Source organism: Cervus elaphus, chromosome 7 (assembly GCF_910594005.1).
Source record: "Cervus elaphus chromosome 7, mCerEla1.1, whole genome shotgun sequence".
In the NCBI taxonomy this organism is placed as follows: domain Eukaryota; kingdom Metazoa; phylum Chordata; class Mammalia; order Artiodactyla; family Cervidae; genus Cervus; species Cervus elaphus.
In genome coordinates this window covers 9,808,235-9,825,817 of record NC_057821.1, presented here as the reverse complement: position 1 = coordinate 9,825,817, position 17,583 = coordinate 9,808,235, and the positions used below count along the sequence as shown (strand labels likewise).

Genomic DNA, 17,583 nt, shown 5'->3' with positions numbered 1-17,583 from the left:
TATAGGCTGGCTTCTTGGCCACAATGAGATTCATCACAGTCATTGCTTGGTATCAAGTTCCTTTTTGTTGCAAGTAGTATTCCATTGTAGGGATACAGCACCATTTTTAATCCATTTACCTATTAGTGGGCATTTGGGAATTGTGACTAATGCTACAGTGAACATTCATGTTCATTTGTGAGGACACGTAGTTTGACATTTCTTGGGTACATACTTAGGAATGGAGCTGCTAGATCATACAGCAATTTTGTAACATTTTGAAGAATGGCTAAACTATTTTCCCAAGTGGCTGCACCATTTTACATTTCCCACTGGTAGCATATGACTTTGAATTGCTTTCATCTTCACCGAAACTTGGGCTGTTTGGTCTTTTTATTTTAGCCACTCTAATAGGTGTGAGAGTTGGGATATCCTGTAGATTGATAGTGAGTAGTTAACAACGTAATGGTGAGGATTGGTGTAGCCAGGAGTGCTGGATGCTTGGCAAATATTAATACTTGAAACCCCACTGCAGGAAATTGTGAACTGAATCTAGGTCTGTGCAGTGACCACACTGGGGCACTGAGTGGTCATGGGTAAACCACTCAGTCAATAGTGACCACAATACACATTCAACTTGCTAACGGGAAAGGGAAGGGGGGGAAATCCATCATTTGATTGCTCAGTTTTAGAAAGGGAAACTAGGACAGAATGAGGGCATTAGCAGGGGGAGAAATGAAAGGAATTGTTGAAAAAGTTACAGCCCATAGAAAGCCTGGAGCCCATTTCTATTAAAAGTGCTTTATTGGAAGCCCGTGATAAATGCATGGCACAAATCCAAAAGAACAGCCACTTAAAAAAAATAAGCCCTGCATGGTTTACTGACATATCAAAGAGGCCATTGTGAGGAGAAGCATCTTTAAAAATACATATTAGAGGAAAAATAATAAATAAAAATACATATTAAATGGGAGAGGATCCCCAAGCTGAGGGAATTAAGAGACCTCAAAATGGAGCAAAACTTAAGTCACAAATCAAATGGTATTAAAACTTTCTGAAGAGTACCAGCAAGAAATGTCAGTAAATTGTTCTAGTTCATTTCAGTGCATGAGAGGCAGGAGGTCAGTTTGAGAATCTAGGGTCACCGGCTCATTAATATGCAAAGAGTGTACAGGAAGGGAGGCTGGAGGGGGGAGGGACGAACAATCAAATGACTCTGAACATCTCTGCCGTCATCACACAGAGATTTCCCTTTCCATGTGGAAAATTTCAAAGATAAACATAAAAGTGTAATAAGCTACCATATACCCACCACCAAGCTTCAACAGTCAACAATCTGCCACACTTATTACATGGATCCCTATACCCACTTACCCCTAACTTGGTAATTTTTTAGTCAAGTTTACAGGCAGTAAAATTCACCCTTTTCAGGGATACAGTTCTGAGTTTTGATAAACATAGGCATGTAACCAGGCTTCCCAGGTAGCTCAGCAGGTAATGAATCCACCTGCAATGCAGGAGACCCCGGTTCAATCCCTGGGTCGCGAAGTTTCCCCGGAGAAGGGAAAGGCTACCCACTCCAGTATTCTTGGGCTTCCCTGGTGGCTCAGATGGTAAAGAATCCGCCTGCAATGCTGGGGACCTGGGTTCGATTGCTGGGTTGGGAAGATCCCCTGGAGGAGGGCATGGCAACCCATTTCAGTATTCTTGCCTGGAGAATCCCCACGGACAGAGGAGCCTTGTGGGCTCCAGTCTAGAGGGTCGAAAAGGGTCGGACACGACTGAGCGACTAGGCACAGGCATGTCACCACCACCACAGCAAAGCCACAGTACCTTTCCATCACCCTAAAAAGGTCCGCTGTGCTGCCCCTGTGTGGGCAACACTTTCTTCAGAATTGTGTCTTCCCCAGAATATCAGGAAACGGAACCAGAGCACTGCCCTGGTGGTCCAGTGGCTAAGACTTCATGCTCCCACTGCAGAGGGCCTGGGTTCAATCCCTGGTCAGGGAACTGGAACCCACATGCTGCAACTAAGACCTGGTGCAGTCATATATATATATACACACACACAAATATATATTAAAGAACACTGGAACCATACAGTATGTCCTCCTTTGTTTCTGACTTATTTTGCTCAGCATATGGCTCTGAGATTCATCTGTGATGGTGCCTGTATAGGTAATTTATTCCTTTCTATTGCTGAGTAGTATTCGACTGTGTGGATGTACTACAATTTATTCATTTTTATTTTCTTTGTAGAGGCATTTGGGGATCAACTGACAATGTAATTTACAAATCCTAACCCTACCTTTTTGACAAATGGATCCAACCATGTAACTCACTTGCCTGAGAAAGAGAAAAGCAGCCCCTGAGGTCCAGGAACTGGCCTGACCCTTACAAGCAGGCTTTGGCATTGCTGGAAGGTGCCTGGCGCTCACAGTGAGGTCAAGTCACTCTCCTGTTGGACATAAACAAGGTCATCAAACATCAGCATCAGAGAAGGTGACACTGTGACTCAAAGTCACAAAACTTTATAATCTTGTCTGTGGTGGTGGTGGTTTAGTCACTAAGTCGTGTCCGACTCTTGCGACCCCATGGACCGTAGTCTGCCAGGTTCCTCTGTCCATGGGATTTTCCAGGCAAGAATACTGGAGTGGATTGCCATTTCCTTCTCCAGGGGATCTTCCCGACCCAGGAATCGAACCCGGGTCTTCTGCCTTGCAGGCAGATTCTTTACTGACTGAGCTATGAGGGAAGCCCTTATAATCTTGTCTAAGCACAGAAAAGAACAAGTTCGCAGTAAACCAGTAAATATAAAACACACCTCTCTCCTAGCTGATATGAGAAACAGCTTCTCTATCAGTTATGACTTTAGCCATGTTCATTCCTCCCTCCTTCTAGGGAAGATTTTTTAAGATACCCAATCATAGAATTACCCTGCTTCCTGACAACATCCAATCCAGAACAAAGCCCTGTTTCTTTAAAACTTGCCCCAAATCACCTAAGTCGTTTTTAACACCTGAGACACCCTCTGCTCCTCTCTGGTACGTGTTCTCCATCATTGCAAGAAGCAAAAATCCCAACTTGTTCAACTACTGGTAAATGCTTGGTTTTTGCCTGGAGGGCACTGACACCCCTATCAAGATGTAGAACTTTTCACTTTCCTGTAAAATTCTCTTATGTCTCTTTTTAGTTAATCCACCTCCCCACCCCTTCCCACACCACCCCCCAACGCCCCTGCATCACAGACAGACATCTGTGTTCTTTGGCTATTATGAACTAAAGCTGCTGTGAACATTTTGTACAAGTCTTTTTGTGGACATATGTTTTCATTTTTTGCCAGGTGTATTCATTTCCTATTGCTGCTGTAACAAATCCATACATATTTAGGGGTCTAAAACAACACAAATTTAGGGACTTCCCTGGTGGTCCAGGGGTTAAGATTCCACGCTCCCAAAGTAGGGGAGAATCCCTGGTGAGGGAACTAAGATTCCATATGCACAGGGGATAGCCAGAAAAAGAAAAACAACAACAACACAAATTTCTCGTTAATATCTTAACTGTTCAGGGGTCAGAAGTCCTAAATGGGTCAGGAGAGTTGTTCCTCTGGCTGCTTTGGGGACAATCTCTTTTCTTGTTGTCTCTAGCTTCTGGAGGCCACTTGCATTCTATGGCCCCTTCCAACATCTTAAAACCAGCATCTTTAACTCTCTCTCCCTTGGACCTCTACTGCTGTCTTCACCTCATTTTCTCTGGCCTCTGACTCTCCTGTCTCCTTCCTTCCCATCTAAGGACACTTTCAATTACTCTGGAGCCACCCAGATAATGCAGGCTAATACATCTCGAGATCCTTAATCACATCTGGAAGGTCCCCTTTTCTATGTAAGCTAAGTTATTCATGGGTTCTGGGGATTACAATGTAGGCATGACTTTGATTGGGACTGCTTTGAATATACAGATCAAGTTGGGGAGGATTAACTTCTTAACACTCGCAAATCTTTCAGTCGATTAATGCGGTTTATCTCCCCATTCATTTAGATCTTCTTCAGTCTCTCTCTACAATGTTTTATACTGTTTAGTGCAAAATGTTTTGTTAAATTTATTCCTAAGGATTCTTATGGCATTTTAAATGGAATTGTATTTTAATTTGATTTTCTCATTGTTTTCTCCTGGGATACGAAAAAGCACTGATTTTTAACCTTTTAAATGAAAACATAATGAACATACAATAAAATGCAGATTTTAGATACTCAGTTCAATGAGTTTTGACAATTGCATACTCCTGTATAATCGCTGCCTAAAATAGGACATAAAACATTTTTATACCCCCAGGATGTTTTTTCCGCCCTTTTCCAGACAATTCCTTCCTCAGCCCTCCTACAACCACTATCAGATTTCTATCATCACAGATTAGTTTAGTCTGTATTTATATTTTATAGAAATGGATATATATATAATATACACTTTTTTTTTTTTTTGGCCATACTGCATGGCTTGTGGGACCCTGGTTTCCAAGCAGGGATCAAAACCTGTGCCCCCTGCAGTGAAAGCCCAGAGTCCTAACCACTGGACTGACTGCCAAGGAGTTCCCAACATACACTTTTAAAAATGAGTAGCTTCTTTCACTCATAATGTTTTTGGAATTCATCCATATTGTTGCATGTGTCAGTAATCTGTTTTATGATTGAGTAGTATTCAGTTGCACGAATATACCATCATTTATCTATTTTCCTTATGACACGTGGGCTACTTCCAGTTTGGGGTTATTACGAATAAGGCTACCATAAACATTCTTATATAAGTTTTTGTGGACATTTATCTTCACTTCTATCGAGTAAACACCTAGGAATGGAATTGCTGGGTCATAGGCTAGGTCTTGGAGAAGGCAATGGCACCCCACTCCAGTACTCTTGCCTGGAAAATCCCATGGACAGAGGAGCCTGGTAGGCTGCAGTCCATGGTATTGCGACTGAGCGACTGAGCAACTTCACTTTCACTTTTCACTTTTATGCATTGGAGAAGGAAATGGCAACCCACTCCAGTGTTCTTGCCTGGAGAATTCCAGGGATGGGGTCGCACAGAGTCGGACATGACTGAAGTGACTTAGCAGTAGCAGCAGGCTAGGTCTAACTTAGTAAGAATTTTCTAAAAGTTTCTTCAGAGTGGTGTTTCATCGTACAACTGGCACACAACCATTGTATCAGAGTTTCAGTTGCTCACATCCTAGCCAACATTTAGTGTTGCAAGTCTTTTTTATTTTATTTATTTTTATTTATTTAATTTTATTTTATTGTATCTCATTGTAGTTTTATAGTTACCTAATAATAATGATCTTAAGCACTTTTCTGTGTGTTCCTTGGGCATTTTTGGGTCTTATTTTGTGAACTATCTGTTCAATTACATGTTCCATTTTTAAAAATTGGGGTGTTTGGGACTTCCCTCATGGTCCCATGGTTAAGAATCTGCCTTCTAATGCAGGAGACATGGGTTTGATTCCTGGTCAGGTTCAAACCCTGGTCAGGGAACTAAGATCTCTCATGCCATGGGGCAACTAAGCTGCATGCCACAAACTACTGAACCGATACACCACAATGAGAAGCCCACATGTTACCTGAGGCACCCAAATAAATAAATATTTTAAAAATAAATTAGAGACATAATGGCAGAGGAGGAAGCTAGAAAGACAACCAAAATGACCAGGATTTGGGGAATTCTGTCATGTGAAGATTAACTACAACTAACTGAAATTCCATATCTTCTGTGTCCAGGGCTTAGTGAAATGCCAATAACATTACAGGCATACCTCGGAGATATTGCTGGTTCAGCTCCAGGCCATGCAATAAAGCAATTTTTCAAGATTGCAAATATTGCAAAAGTCACAGGAACTTTTGTTTTCCTAGGGCAAATGTTTATACTATAGTATAATCTATTAAGTGTGTAATAGCATTATGTCTAAAAAACAATGCATATACCTTAATTTAAAGGTACTTCATGGGCTTCCCTGGTGGCCCAGTGGTTAAGAATCCACCTTGCAATGCAAGGGACATCGACCAGGTTCGATCCCTCCTCCAGGAAGATCCCACATGCCACAGGGTAACTAAGCCCGTGAGCCACAACTACTGAGCCTCAGCTCTAGAGCCTGTGCTGTGCAACAAGAAAAAGTGAAAGTCGCTCAATCATGTCTGATTCTTTGCGACCCCATGGACTATACAGTCCATGGAATTCTCCAGGCCAAAAAACTGGAGTGAGTAGCCATTCTCTTCTCCAGGGGATCTTCCCAACCCAAGGATCAAACCCAGGTCTCCCACATTGCTGGCAGATTCTTTACCTTCTGAGCCACCAGGCTCGCACTGTGCTCTGCAACAGGAGAAGCCACTGCAATAAGAAGCCCAGACACCGCAGCATGCGAGTAGCCCCTGCTCACTGCAACTGGAGAAAGCCTGTGAGCAGCAATGAAGACCCAATGCAACCAAAAAAAAAAAGAAAAACCTTATTACTAAAAAATGCAAACCATCATCTGAGCGTTCAGCAAGTTATGACAGTAACTTCAAAGATCAATGATCATAGTATAATGAAAAGCTTGCAGTATTTTAAGAATTACCAAAATGTGACACAGAGACAAGTGAGCAAATACTGTTGGAAAAAAGTTGCTCAATGCAGGATTGCCACAGTCCATCAATTTGTAAAAAGACAAAAACAAAGTAAAATAAATCGAGGTATGTTTGTAGTTACAATGTATTGTGTGACTACTATGTGCCAGGTGTCAAATGCATTTATTTCTATTTTAGAGGGGTATAAATTATGTAAATGAATTCCAACTTAGGTTTGTTTGGCTTCAAATCCTGATCTTTTTGGACTATGCTGCTGCTGCTGCTAAGTCACGTCAGTCGGGTCCGACTCTGTGCGACCCCATTGACGGCAGCCCACCAGGCTCCTGTCCTTGGGATTCTCCAGGCAAAAACACTGGAGTGGGTTGACATTTCCTTCTCCAGTGCATGAAAGTGAAAAGTGAAAGTGAAGTCGCTCAGTCGTGTCTTCAAATCCTGATGGTGGCTTCAAATCCTGATCTTTTTGGACTATGCTGCTGCTGCTGCTAAGTCACGTCAGTCGTGTCCGACTCTTCGCGACCCCATGGATTGCAGCCTACCAGGCTCCTCCGTCCATGGGATTTCCCAGGCAAGAGTACTGGAGTGGGTTGCCACTGCCTTCTCCGTTGGACTATGCTAAATACACACAAATTAAAAAAAAAGGGAGGTGGGTAATAAGCAATTCACAAACAAATCCCGCACAGGATTTTCAGAACCTCCGGGGCATCCACATGGACTACTTTCGGTGTGGGCTATTAAGAACTTTCACAAGTCACACTCCTTTCATCTTGCTGGAGGGCGTCTGGCGGTTTGTCTTTCTCTGGAGAATCTATTTGACATCCACAATATATCCTCCTCTTTTACAGCCCAAATGATGATGCCTTATGATTTGCACACTTTCTCACTCCTTTCTGGCCCTCCTGTATACCTAAAGAGGAAGCATTTGCCTTTTTGCACGATAAAGAGATGTAAGATAAAACATCTGTCCTTTTAATGAACTACATGACCCAGCCCATAGACTGTCAGAGATCTTGGATGTCAATGAAATGTGCACCACCTTTTGCCTCGTTTCTGTGCAGTGCTTAATCCCAGGCATCTCGGGTTGCACGCTCCATTGCGTTTAAGTGCATCCTACTTTCTACCTCTAGACCTTCCGTCTCACCCGCTCCCTGATGGATGGGCAAGGCCAAAGACCAGGCGGCGTGACCTTGGGCAAATTCTTGCTTCCGCCTCTTTAGTTGAGCCGGGCAGCCCAGCACCCGCACCTTTTCCCCCTCCGCTTCCTCGCAGAGCGGCTCCTCGTCCCCGCCCTTACGCTCTTGGCGTAGAGGCCGCGTCCAGCCGCGGCGCCCTCTCATCCCAGACGCTCGTTTACGCCGCGCGGACTGGGAGGGCGCGATTCCCGAACGCGGCCGGCGCTGCGAGCGCGCGGCCGTCCCGCAGGCCGGCGCGGCCTTACGCCGCTGACGCAGCGCGCCCAAGATGGCGGCGCGGTCGTCGTCGGGGGTGGCGGCGGCAGAGGGGGCGGCGGCCGCGGCGGCGGCGACGGCAGCCGTGACGGCGGCGGCGGAGCGGGGCCTCGGCCGGGGGGAATGAGGCGGCCGCGGCGAGCCAGCGGCGGAGCCGTGTAGCGGAGTAGCGGCCCCCCCTCCCTGCTTCCCTTGGCTGAGCCGGGGGCGCGCGCGCGCGCGCGGCCGTCCGGAGCGGGCTCCCCACCCTCGACTCCCGAGACCCGCGCCGCACCCCCCAACCTGGGCCCGGAGGATGATGAAGCTCAAGTCGAACCAGACCCGCACCTATGACGGCGACGGCTACAAGAAGCGGGCCGCATGCCTGTGTTTCCGCAGCGAGAGTGAGGAGGAGGTGAGGCGCGGGGCCGGCCGGGGGTCTCCGGGGTCGGTGGTCACTTCGGACTGAGGCGCGGGGCTGGGGGAGGCGGGAGGCGCGGCCCGGGCCCGGCCGCTCGGTTCGGCCCGAATGAAGTTCCGACGGAATTTCCTGAGGCGAGGGGGAAAGGGAAGAGGACGGTGGGCGGAGGGGAAGTGGGTCTGAGGTTCGGGCCGATGGGGACGGCAGCTCGCGGCCGGGGCACTCGCGAGCGGGCCTCCTGTCACTGAGGAGAGAGGGGCGGCGGGCAGAAGGCGGTGGCCGCGGAGAGCGCGCGGCGTTCGGGCCGGGCCTGCGGCTTGGGGTCCGGGGCGGGCAGCCCCGCGCTTGTGTCAGGCCAGCCCGGCACATGTGTGTGTGCAGGAGCCGCCGTGCACGCGGCGCGGGGCCGGCCCTTTGTGGCGGAGAAAGCATCCACTTCATTGGCAGGTTCGGGGTTTGCCGAGGGATTATGTACGTCTGGGAGCCCGAGGCGGTGGGGGGAGCCTTAGGAAGATTTAGGGCGTTGTGCAAAAGCCAAAGCCAGTTGTTTGTTTTCCACTGCGCTGGGTAGTCCATATGGTGTAAGCCTGAGAAGAAAGGACAATTTGATAAGATAATCTTTGTGGGTTGAAAATTTTTTCATTTTAATTGGGAAAGCCAAAATCGGTCTTTTAAGATTCTTTGCTCCGACATTCCTCCATTGCCCTGGGGAGATCTTTAGGATTAAATTTGCTTGCAAAATAGAAATGCTTAGAATCTGCACAGGGTACTTAAAAAAAAAATCTCTAAACTCCTCAAAGCCGTTTCTCTGGTGATAAAGGGAATTCAGAGAAGGCGAACGTTTTTTTGTAAATCCTCAAAGAATAGCTGCTTTGGAAATTCATAAGATGCTTGTGGGAACGCGTTCCTCTCGTGTGTATGGTGATAAAATGGCAGTTAAACTGGGAACAATGAAGGGCAGTGAAATTCAATATGCTGTATTCCAGCATTCAGCAGTGGGCTATCGTGGCAGGGCTGCAAGTACAGTACATCGTGTTGAAATGGAGAGAAAAGAACTTGACCCGTTAGTTATGAAAAGAAGCTGTGATGAAAGACAGATGGGTTGCCAGAAGTTGCTGTCCAAAGATATTTAGGAGGAAGTGGAAATTTATTGCCTGGGAAAAAAAAGTTGATAAAAGCACTGTAATTGTACTGTTGAGAGATTTTGTGTGTTCCTTTCAGTGAAACAGTAGGAAACTAGATTTGGAAATGTATACTTTGTGTCCAAGAATATATTGTAAAAGTCCTCAAAACAGATGCAGTGTAATAACTGCTAGGCAGTGCCTTGCTGTAAATTGTGTACTGTTTTGGAATACATACTTGCATAAAGTAAAATGACTGGTGATGTTTACTGCCCCAGAGGCTTTGTTCTCCCCATTATCATGTCGTATTATGGGAAATCAGATGGGATCACAGGCTGTTAATTGGAGGGAAAACTAATTAGCATAATAACATGTCTTACTGCAGTAATATGGTTAAATCTGTGGGAACCACAATTATAAGTAGAAGGGTATATAATTGTATGAATGATGCAAGACTTTACATGTTAAATAAATCATACTAGGAATTGAGAACATGTGAATATTTTGGATAAATTGGAAACCCTTTATGGATCATAAGCAAAGTAATGAAGACTTGATTTTCTATTTTCTGTTGAAGGTTTATTATATATCGGTACAAGCAGCATTGATGTTAAAAAACATTTGACTGATCATGAAGTTTCCTCTACTGAATTTCTTTTTGAACATTGGTTAATGAGCAGAAGATTCATGCAAATCTTTAATTACAGATTCAGTAGATAATACAGCTAAAGCCTAGGAAGAATAAAATTAATGAAATGGGTGTATTTTAGATTTGTTTAAACTTACATGTGTTAAGAGCCTACTATATTGGTGCAGCATTCTGTAACATGGGATTTAAAGATAAACATGCCTCCTTGTCCCAAAAAGTTGAGTGGTTTTTTATTGGAACCCTTAATTGGGAGGGATTTTGGACCACAGAATAATCTCTAGGGTGCCATTCAATTCTCAGATTATATAATTGTGTTGGAAGGGAAGTAATTTGTTAGTTCCAGGAGAACTTTTATGTTCTCAATAATAGTGCCAGAAACTGGAAGCATTAGCTGCCATGCATTGCGGGAATGTGAAATTCAAACTCAATAGGACATTCAACCCAATTTTATTTTTTAATGAGCACTAATGGCTTTAATCAAGATAGAATAATTTGCAGAATACTGTCAATATTAGCATTAAAACAATAATAATGTGAGTATGAATAGGACCCTGATTTATAAATTTAGTTAACCAGTGTCAGGAAGCATACTTAAAATGTAAAGAAAAAGAGATGGAAAATACTAGCAGATAATAGACCATGAGTCAAACCTTCTAGCATTCCATTTTTCCAGCCCCAGAAAATTTTATTTATAGGCCAGCAGTGATAGCAGCTGAGATACTGATCCAGGTTGGGGTGTGTGAACATATTCAGCAAGTTTACTGAGCAGCTTTATTGAGCACTCATCAAATGTCAGGTTCTGTGATACAGTTACAAAGGAGACAGGCAGGCAAGAAGCCTAGAGGGGCAGACTCAACAACATGATGAAAATGAGTTCTCTTTCCTTCAAATCTCTGTTTGCTTTTCCTGTTGATAAACAAGCATCAATAGCAGGAAAGTTCCCCTCCTTAGATGTTTTGCTAATTATGGTGACATTCTGATAAATTAAGACCTTTAGGTTGGGGAGTTGGTGATGATTAGCGTTTCTTACAGTGAACCTGGTGTAAGTGGACAGTCTCTTGCCCAGCCTCTGCTGTAACCACTTGGTACACTTGCCTCTACTCTGTGAGGGGCTGGTCCTGACAGGTTCCAGACCATGTGGCCTCCCAACCGGTTGTATTGATCCCTGTATTTGTTTATGTTTTTTGTAATTATTCATTGTATTTATCTCTACATCTGTGTGTATTTGTTGTAATACACTGAAAATTGTAATCATGCAGTGTAATTAAATATGACGTCAGTTGGTGAAATGTGAGTTCAAAAAGAATGGTTTTGTGAAAAATATTTCAAATGCTTTGGAATGATCCAATAATTTCAAGTTATTAAAAAAAATTGCTCGATTAATATGGATTCGAAAACTAAAAAAGATGGAGAAGAAGTCTTAGAAGTCTAGATGGACTCTGCATATAGATCACTTCATGAATATTTTCAGGTTTTTGTTTTTCTTCTTAAAAAACTGAAAATTACAGGTCACACATGGTGGGCATAGTGTATGAAAGACAGCTTGCATTTCAACAGTAGACCCACAGTCAAGATATGGACTGACTACATCATGACTGACAAAGATTAGCAAATAAATATACTTTATTTGTTTACTTACTTATTTAAGCTGTGCAGCATGGTGGATTCTTAGTTCCCTGACCTGGGATGGAACCTGTGCCCTATGAAGTGGGAGCATGGAGTCCTAACCACTGGACTGCCAGAAAGTTTCTGCATTTATATTTTTAATCTGCCATATCTTCCAATTAATATTTTATCATAAACATTACAGAATACTGAAACATTTCTTGAGTAAGATTTTATTACACTAAATTGGGTATAATGACATTCATCTTTGTCATGGTGTTCACCTTGGGCCTTCCTAAAGCACTTCCAGTGAAATCATCTCTCTTACTTCCTTTCCTTTCCTACTTTGGAGCCTCTGTGATTACAAAAAGGGAGAGATACAGAAAGAGAGAGCAAGGGGTGGGCTTGCTTGTACTCTGCCCTCCTGGCCTGGGGTAGGGGAGTGTGACACAGGCGTTTTAGACAGTTGAAATATCTAGCAATGTGAAATACTCTCCTGGAAAGACTAGTGATACTGACTATACGTGGGGTGACATCACAGTGTTTGGGAAAGTTGAAGTTACTCCTCAGGGGTCTTTTTTTAACTGAGGCAGAAAGGTAAGTATTGACTGGATCATCTCAGATTTCCTTGTGCATTAAAACTGTTTTTATTAAAAAAAAAAAATCTTTTTAAAAACAAAGAACAAAACTGTCCTTAAAGGTCTTAGTTTTGCTTGTTGAGTTTTTCCGTCAGGAGCCTGCCTCTTGGCATGGGGTTCCTGGTTCTCATTTCCTCAGATCCTTGAGCTCACTAGGTTGGGTGAAGGGATGACTGACATTGAAGACCCTCAGTGAGTGGAGACTCTGGTAGCCTGAGTGTTTGTCAGTAAAAATGCCCCCAGGGAGCAGGTGAAAAGACCTTCCCCCAGGCTCCAGAGTGGGGAGTAAGGCTGAGGTGGCACTCCCAGGGGTGACAACCATGGTGAAGAGCCTCCAGTGGAGCCCAGGCCGGTTGGGGAGTCCTTTTGTAGCATATCTCGGGGATTGTACAGTATTACATTACTCTAGAGTCACCACGAGTGCATGGATCCAGCTAACTGGACTTTTTTTTTTTTTTTTTCATTTATTTTTATTAGTTGGAGGCTAATTACTTTACAATATTGTAGTGGTTTTTGCCATACATTGACATGAATCAGCCATGGATTTACATGTATTCCCCATCCTGAACCCCCCCCCCCCCACCTCCCTCCCCATCCCATCCCTCTGGGTCTTCCCAGTGCACCAGCCCCGAGCACTTGTCTCATGCATCCATTCTGGACTGGCGATCTGTTTCACACTTGATAATATACATGTTCCGATGCTGTTCTCTTAGATCATCCCACCCTCGCCTTCTCCCACAGAGTCCAAAAGTCTGTTCTATACATCTGTATCTCTTTTTCTGTCTTGCATATAGGGTTATCGTTACCATCTTTCTAAATTCCATGTATGTGCGTTAGTATACTGTATTGGTCTTTATCTTTCTGGCTTACTTCACTCTGTATAATGGGCTCCAGTTTCATCCATCTCATTAGAACTGATTCATATGTATTCTTTTTAATGGCTGAGTAATATTCCATGGTGTATATGTACCACAGCTTCCTTATCCATTCGTCTGCTGATGGGCATCTAGGTTGCTTCCATGTCCTGGCTATTGTAAACAGTGCTGCGATGAACGTTGGGGTGCATGTGTCTCTTTCAGTTCTGGTGTGATTGCTGGGTCATATGGTGACTGGACATTTCTGATCCTTGTTTTTCTACATCTTTCCTGAGGCTTTGTGTGTGTGAGAGAGAGAGAAGAGGGGGGCGAGAGAGTGTGTGTGTGTGTGTGTGCGTGTGCACACACACACACGCACGCATGCCCGTCCCCATACTTTTTCCCTTGTGCCTGCCTAGTAAATACAGGTGTCAGTTAGATGTTTCTCCCATTACCTCCTTTTTTACCTGCTTCCCAAGTTGTGGATTCTAGTCTGAAATTGTACTGTGATCTTCATTATTCTTTCCTACTTCTTGTCCTAATCTTTTGCTTTTGGGTGAGTCTCATTTTTCAATAAATAGAGTATTGTGTATCTACTTTAGTAGAAACAGTAGTGGAAATAGTAGCAAAAGGCAAGGCTCTTATTCAAGAACACTTTTTTTTTTCTGTGCTGCGCTGCTTACTTGATCTTTGATTTCAAACCAGGGATTTGAACCCCTGCCTCTTGCGGTGGAAACACAGCGGCCTAACCACAGGACTGCCAGGGAATTCCCTCCACTGCACGATTTTGGCCTAACCCTGTATTGCCTCTCGCCTGGATTATGACTTTATTCTCCTGACTGGTCTCCCTGCTTGTCCCCTCACCCCTCTAGTCTTCACTGCTAGAGTGGTAGAGTGATTTCTTCTGACACAGAAGTCAGATTCTCTCATTCCTCTGCTCCAGTGGTGGCCTGTCTCAGCAAATCCAAAGTCTTAAACCGCGCTCTGGTGATCTGGTCCCCTGCCATAGCTCTGACCTCATCTCTTAGCACCCTCCCTCTCTCTCACCCCACTCTTCCAGCCCTCTAGCTTCTGTGCTGATTCTCCCCCGTGGTATCTGCATGGCTCCGTCCTTCATCTGAGGTCTTTGTTAAATTTATCAGACAGGTCTTTAACGATCACCCTGTTTAAAATAACACCAGTCCGTTGTGCATCTGTTAACACTTTTTTTCTTGACAGCACATGTCACCATTGAGACATATTGTGTGTTCATTCTATGTATTGTCTGTTTCCTCACCTGAATGCAGGCTAGTCCCTGAGGATAGGAATGAATGTCTCTTTTATCTTGTTTATTCACTCCTGTGTCCTCAGTGCTTAGAATGGTAGTAGATGCTCAATATTGTTTGTTGACTGTGTGAATGAATGAGTGAGTGAACATGTAGTCCCTACTTTCAGGAAGCTTGCAGTCTTAGTGGAGGAACTGAAAATAACCAAAATATACCAAATGCTAGTGTCTGCCAGTAAAGTGCTGATAGATAGGTCTCAGAGAAGTCGCGCAGCTCTTTTTTTATTTCCAGTCTTAGTGACAAGGTGTCTGATAGTCTTGAGTATCAGCTTATAGCAGGTGTGTGTGTATTTGGTTGTAAATCCTTTCAGAATCTCTCTGCATGGTTCTGTCATAGGACATTTAGGATTTCCTTCAGATGTTGGACTTGAAAGTCTGTACCATCTCACAGGATTTGTGTTGGGTACTTGATATGCTATGCTGATCCCCAACCCTAGTGATGCCTAGGGAAAACCTGAGGGAAAAGGGTTTTCATTTTGCTGATAGCCTGGAAAGTTTTATTAGCAATTAAGTAAACACACCAACAAACTATAATCAAGTAGTGATATAATGACTTGTCGATAGTGGTTCATTGTCAAAAATATATGTCAAATTTGGATTCTAAAGTTTTGTTAATATTAATTTGAAGATAAAGATTAATAGGGATGCTCATAAAATTTTTCTGTCATCATCACTTTTTTCTTTATATAGGTCAGAGTAATAGAAACAAGGTGTAAAGTTTATGGGTGCTGAATCTAAAGGATTTGGTTGATGGTGGTTAACATGAAACAAAACAAAGGAACCATCATGGCAAAAAAAGATAACATATGGATAAAAGAAGCATAAGGAATTGAATTTGGAAATAAAGTTCAGACTTAAAATTTAGTAATAAAACATATACACCTGAGTTTCTGAGTAAAATCCTCTCACCACTCACGAAAACTTGAATCCATCTTGAGAATTTTTGTGTTGAGGTAACATAGATCCTCAAGAGTGTTCAGGCTTTTTCCCAGCCTTTTTGAAGCCTTTTCTTCCTAACCTTTTGAATAGGAAAAGGTGTTCATTAAAAAAAAAATTAATTAATTAACCTTTGGTTGCGCTGGGTCTTCGTTGCTGTGGGCAGGCTTTCTCTAGTTGCAGAGTGGGGGGCTGCTCTTTGTTCGGGTGTGTGGGCTTCTCATTGCGGTGGCTTCTCTTGTTGCAGATGGGCTCTAGGCTAACGGGCTTTAGTAGTTGGGGCTCTTGGGCTTAGTTGCTCTGTGGCATGTGGAATCTTCCCAGACCAGGGATTGAGCCTGTGTCCCCTGCATTGGCAGGCGGATTCTTATCCACTGTATCACCAGGTAAATCCAAGTGTTCCGTCTTAGATTTATTCATTCATTTATTCATTTGTCCTACAAACTTTTACTGAGTGCCTACTTCCAGGTTGGATACTGTTCATGAACAAGGCAGAATGGAAGCCATTGCTTTTGTGAAGCATCTGATGTAAATGCCAGTGAATGAGCAAAAATACCAGTGTATTTAAGTATTGTACAGGTAGAGATAAAATACTGTAGTCTTTTCAAGAGACAGGTCTAAAAGGATGTGAAGTAGAGACCCTAGTTTCTTTACACTCTTTTTAGGATAACTTATTCAGAAAGACTACCTTGAGTAGGTAATACATATGCTGCACACAGTACAAAATTCAAAATGTGTGAAAGATACGGAGTGAAAGGTAAATCTCTTTCCCACTCATCTTTAGCCACCCTGTTTCTCACTCTTGATTCTTCTTTCAGAGGTTTTCTGTGTGCACGTGTGTGTGTGTGTGTGTATGTATAGTAGGCTGTTGCACACAAGTCAGGTAATTAGCTTATACAGGTTAGTACTGCAGTGCGTTGCAAGTAAAAGGTTGGAGGACATTTTTTGTTTAATAGAGCAAAAGCTTGGGAGTTTTTCCTGGAAATGTATTTGAACCCAGGCCATTAGAATACCTATGATTTTTGAATACTTGCCTAGTTTTATTGAGGTTTGTTTACGTTAAATGCCAGAGGTCCTTTTAGAGTGGGGAACTTCTCGGAATGGAGTGGTTGTCTGTGTGTGTGTGTGTGTGTGTGTGTGTGTATGTGTGTGAGATCAGTTCTTTCGAGAGGGGGATGTGTTGTCAGTGGGCTGTGTGTCAGGAGAGTGCTGTCATATGGAAGCTACTTGCCGTCAAGCTTCTTAAAAGCAGCTCAGCAGTCATCTGGGTCAGAGTGTATTTTCTGACTTCTGGATTGTCATTCTTTAGACTACTCAGAGTTGACCTACTGAGCCATAGTATCTTCTTCTTTCTTTCTTTCTTTATTTATTGTCATACATTGATATGAATCAGCCATAGATTTACACGTATTCCCCATCCCGATCCCCCCTCCCACCTCCCTCTCCACCCGATTCCTCTGGTATCTTCTTCTCAGGATGGTGTACGGTAGGCAGCTGTTCACTTTAGCCTTGTGCCTTTATCCCTAGCTGTGGAGTGGGGAGGAGGTAGAATTCTGGGTGGAGTTGTGGCTTTTCAGTTCCTCCTGAGACAGACTGTGAGATAATAGAAAATATATGTTGATCTCTGATCCCTGGTCCCTGGCATAGACTCCTTAAACTCTTCTAATTTCCAAAGTGACAAGAACACTAGGAATGTCTCTTGTTCTAATATTGGTCCTTGATCTCTGTTCCTGACACAGGGCTCCTGAAACATGTAATTACCTGTGTGATAGGAGTGTTTTTTTCTAACAGAGCAACCCTGGGTGGGCTCCTGAATGGTTCTTGGATGAGGACTGGTCACCAGAAAGACCATGCCATGATTTTTTTTTTTCCATTTATTTTTATTAGTTGGAGGCTAATTACTTTACAATATTGTAGTGGTTTTTGTCATATATTGACATGAATCAGCCATGGATTTACATGTATTCCCCATCCCGATCCCCCCTCCCACCTCCCTCTCTACCCAATCCCTCTGGGTCTTC

General features: G+C 43.5%; 1 protein-coding gene across 1 annotated transcript in view; it reads left to right on the top strand.

Annotated features, from left to right (window-relative positions):
- Positions 1-8,033: 8,033 nt before the first annotated feature.
- NUDT3 (nudix hydrolase 3) overlaps positions 8,034-17,583 on the top strand; it is a 113,295-nt gene continuing 103,745 nt past the window's right edge. Inside the window, exon 1 of the mRNA XM_043907209.1 lies at positions 8,034-8,429. Within this exon, the coding sequence (XP_043763144.1) occupies positions 8,331-8,429 (99 nt within the window). The 5' untranslated portion in view covers positions 8,034-8,330. The remainder of the gene's footprint in view (positions 8,430-17,583) is intronic.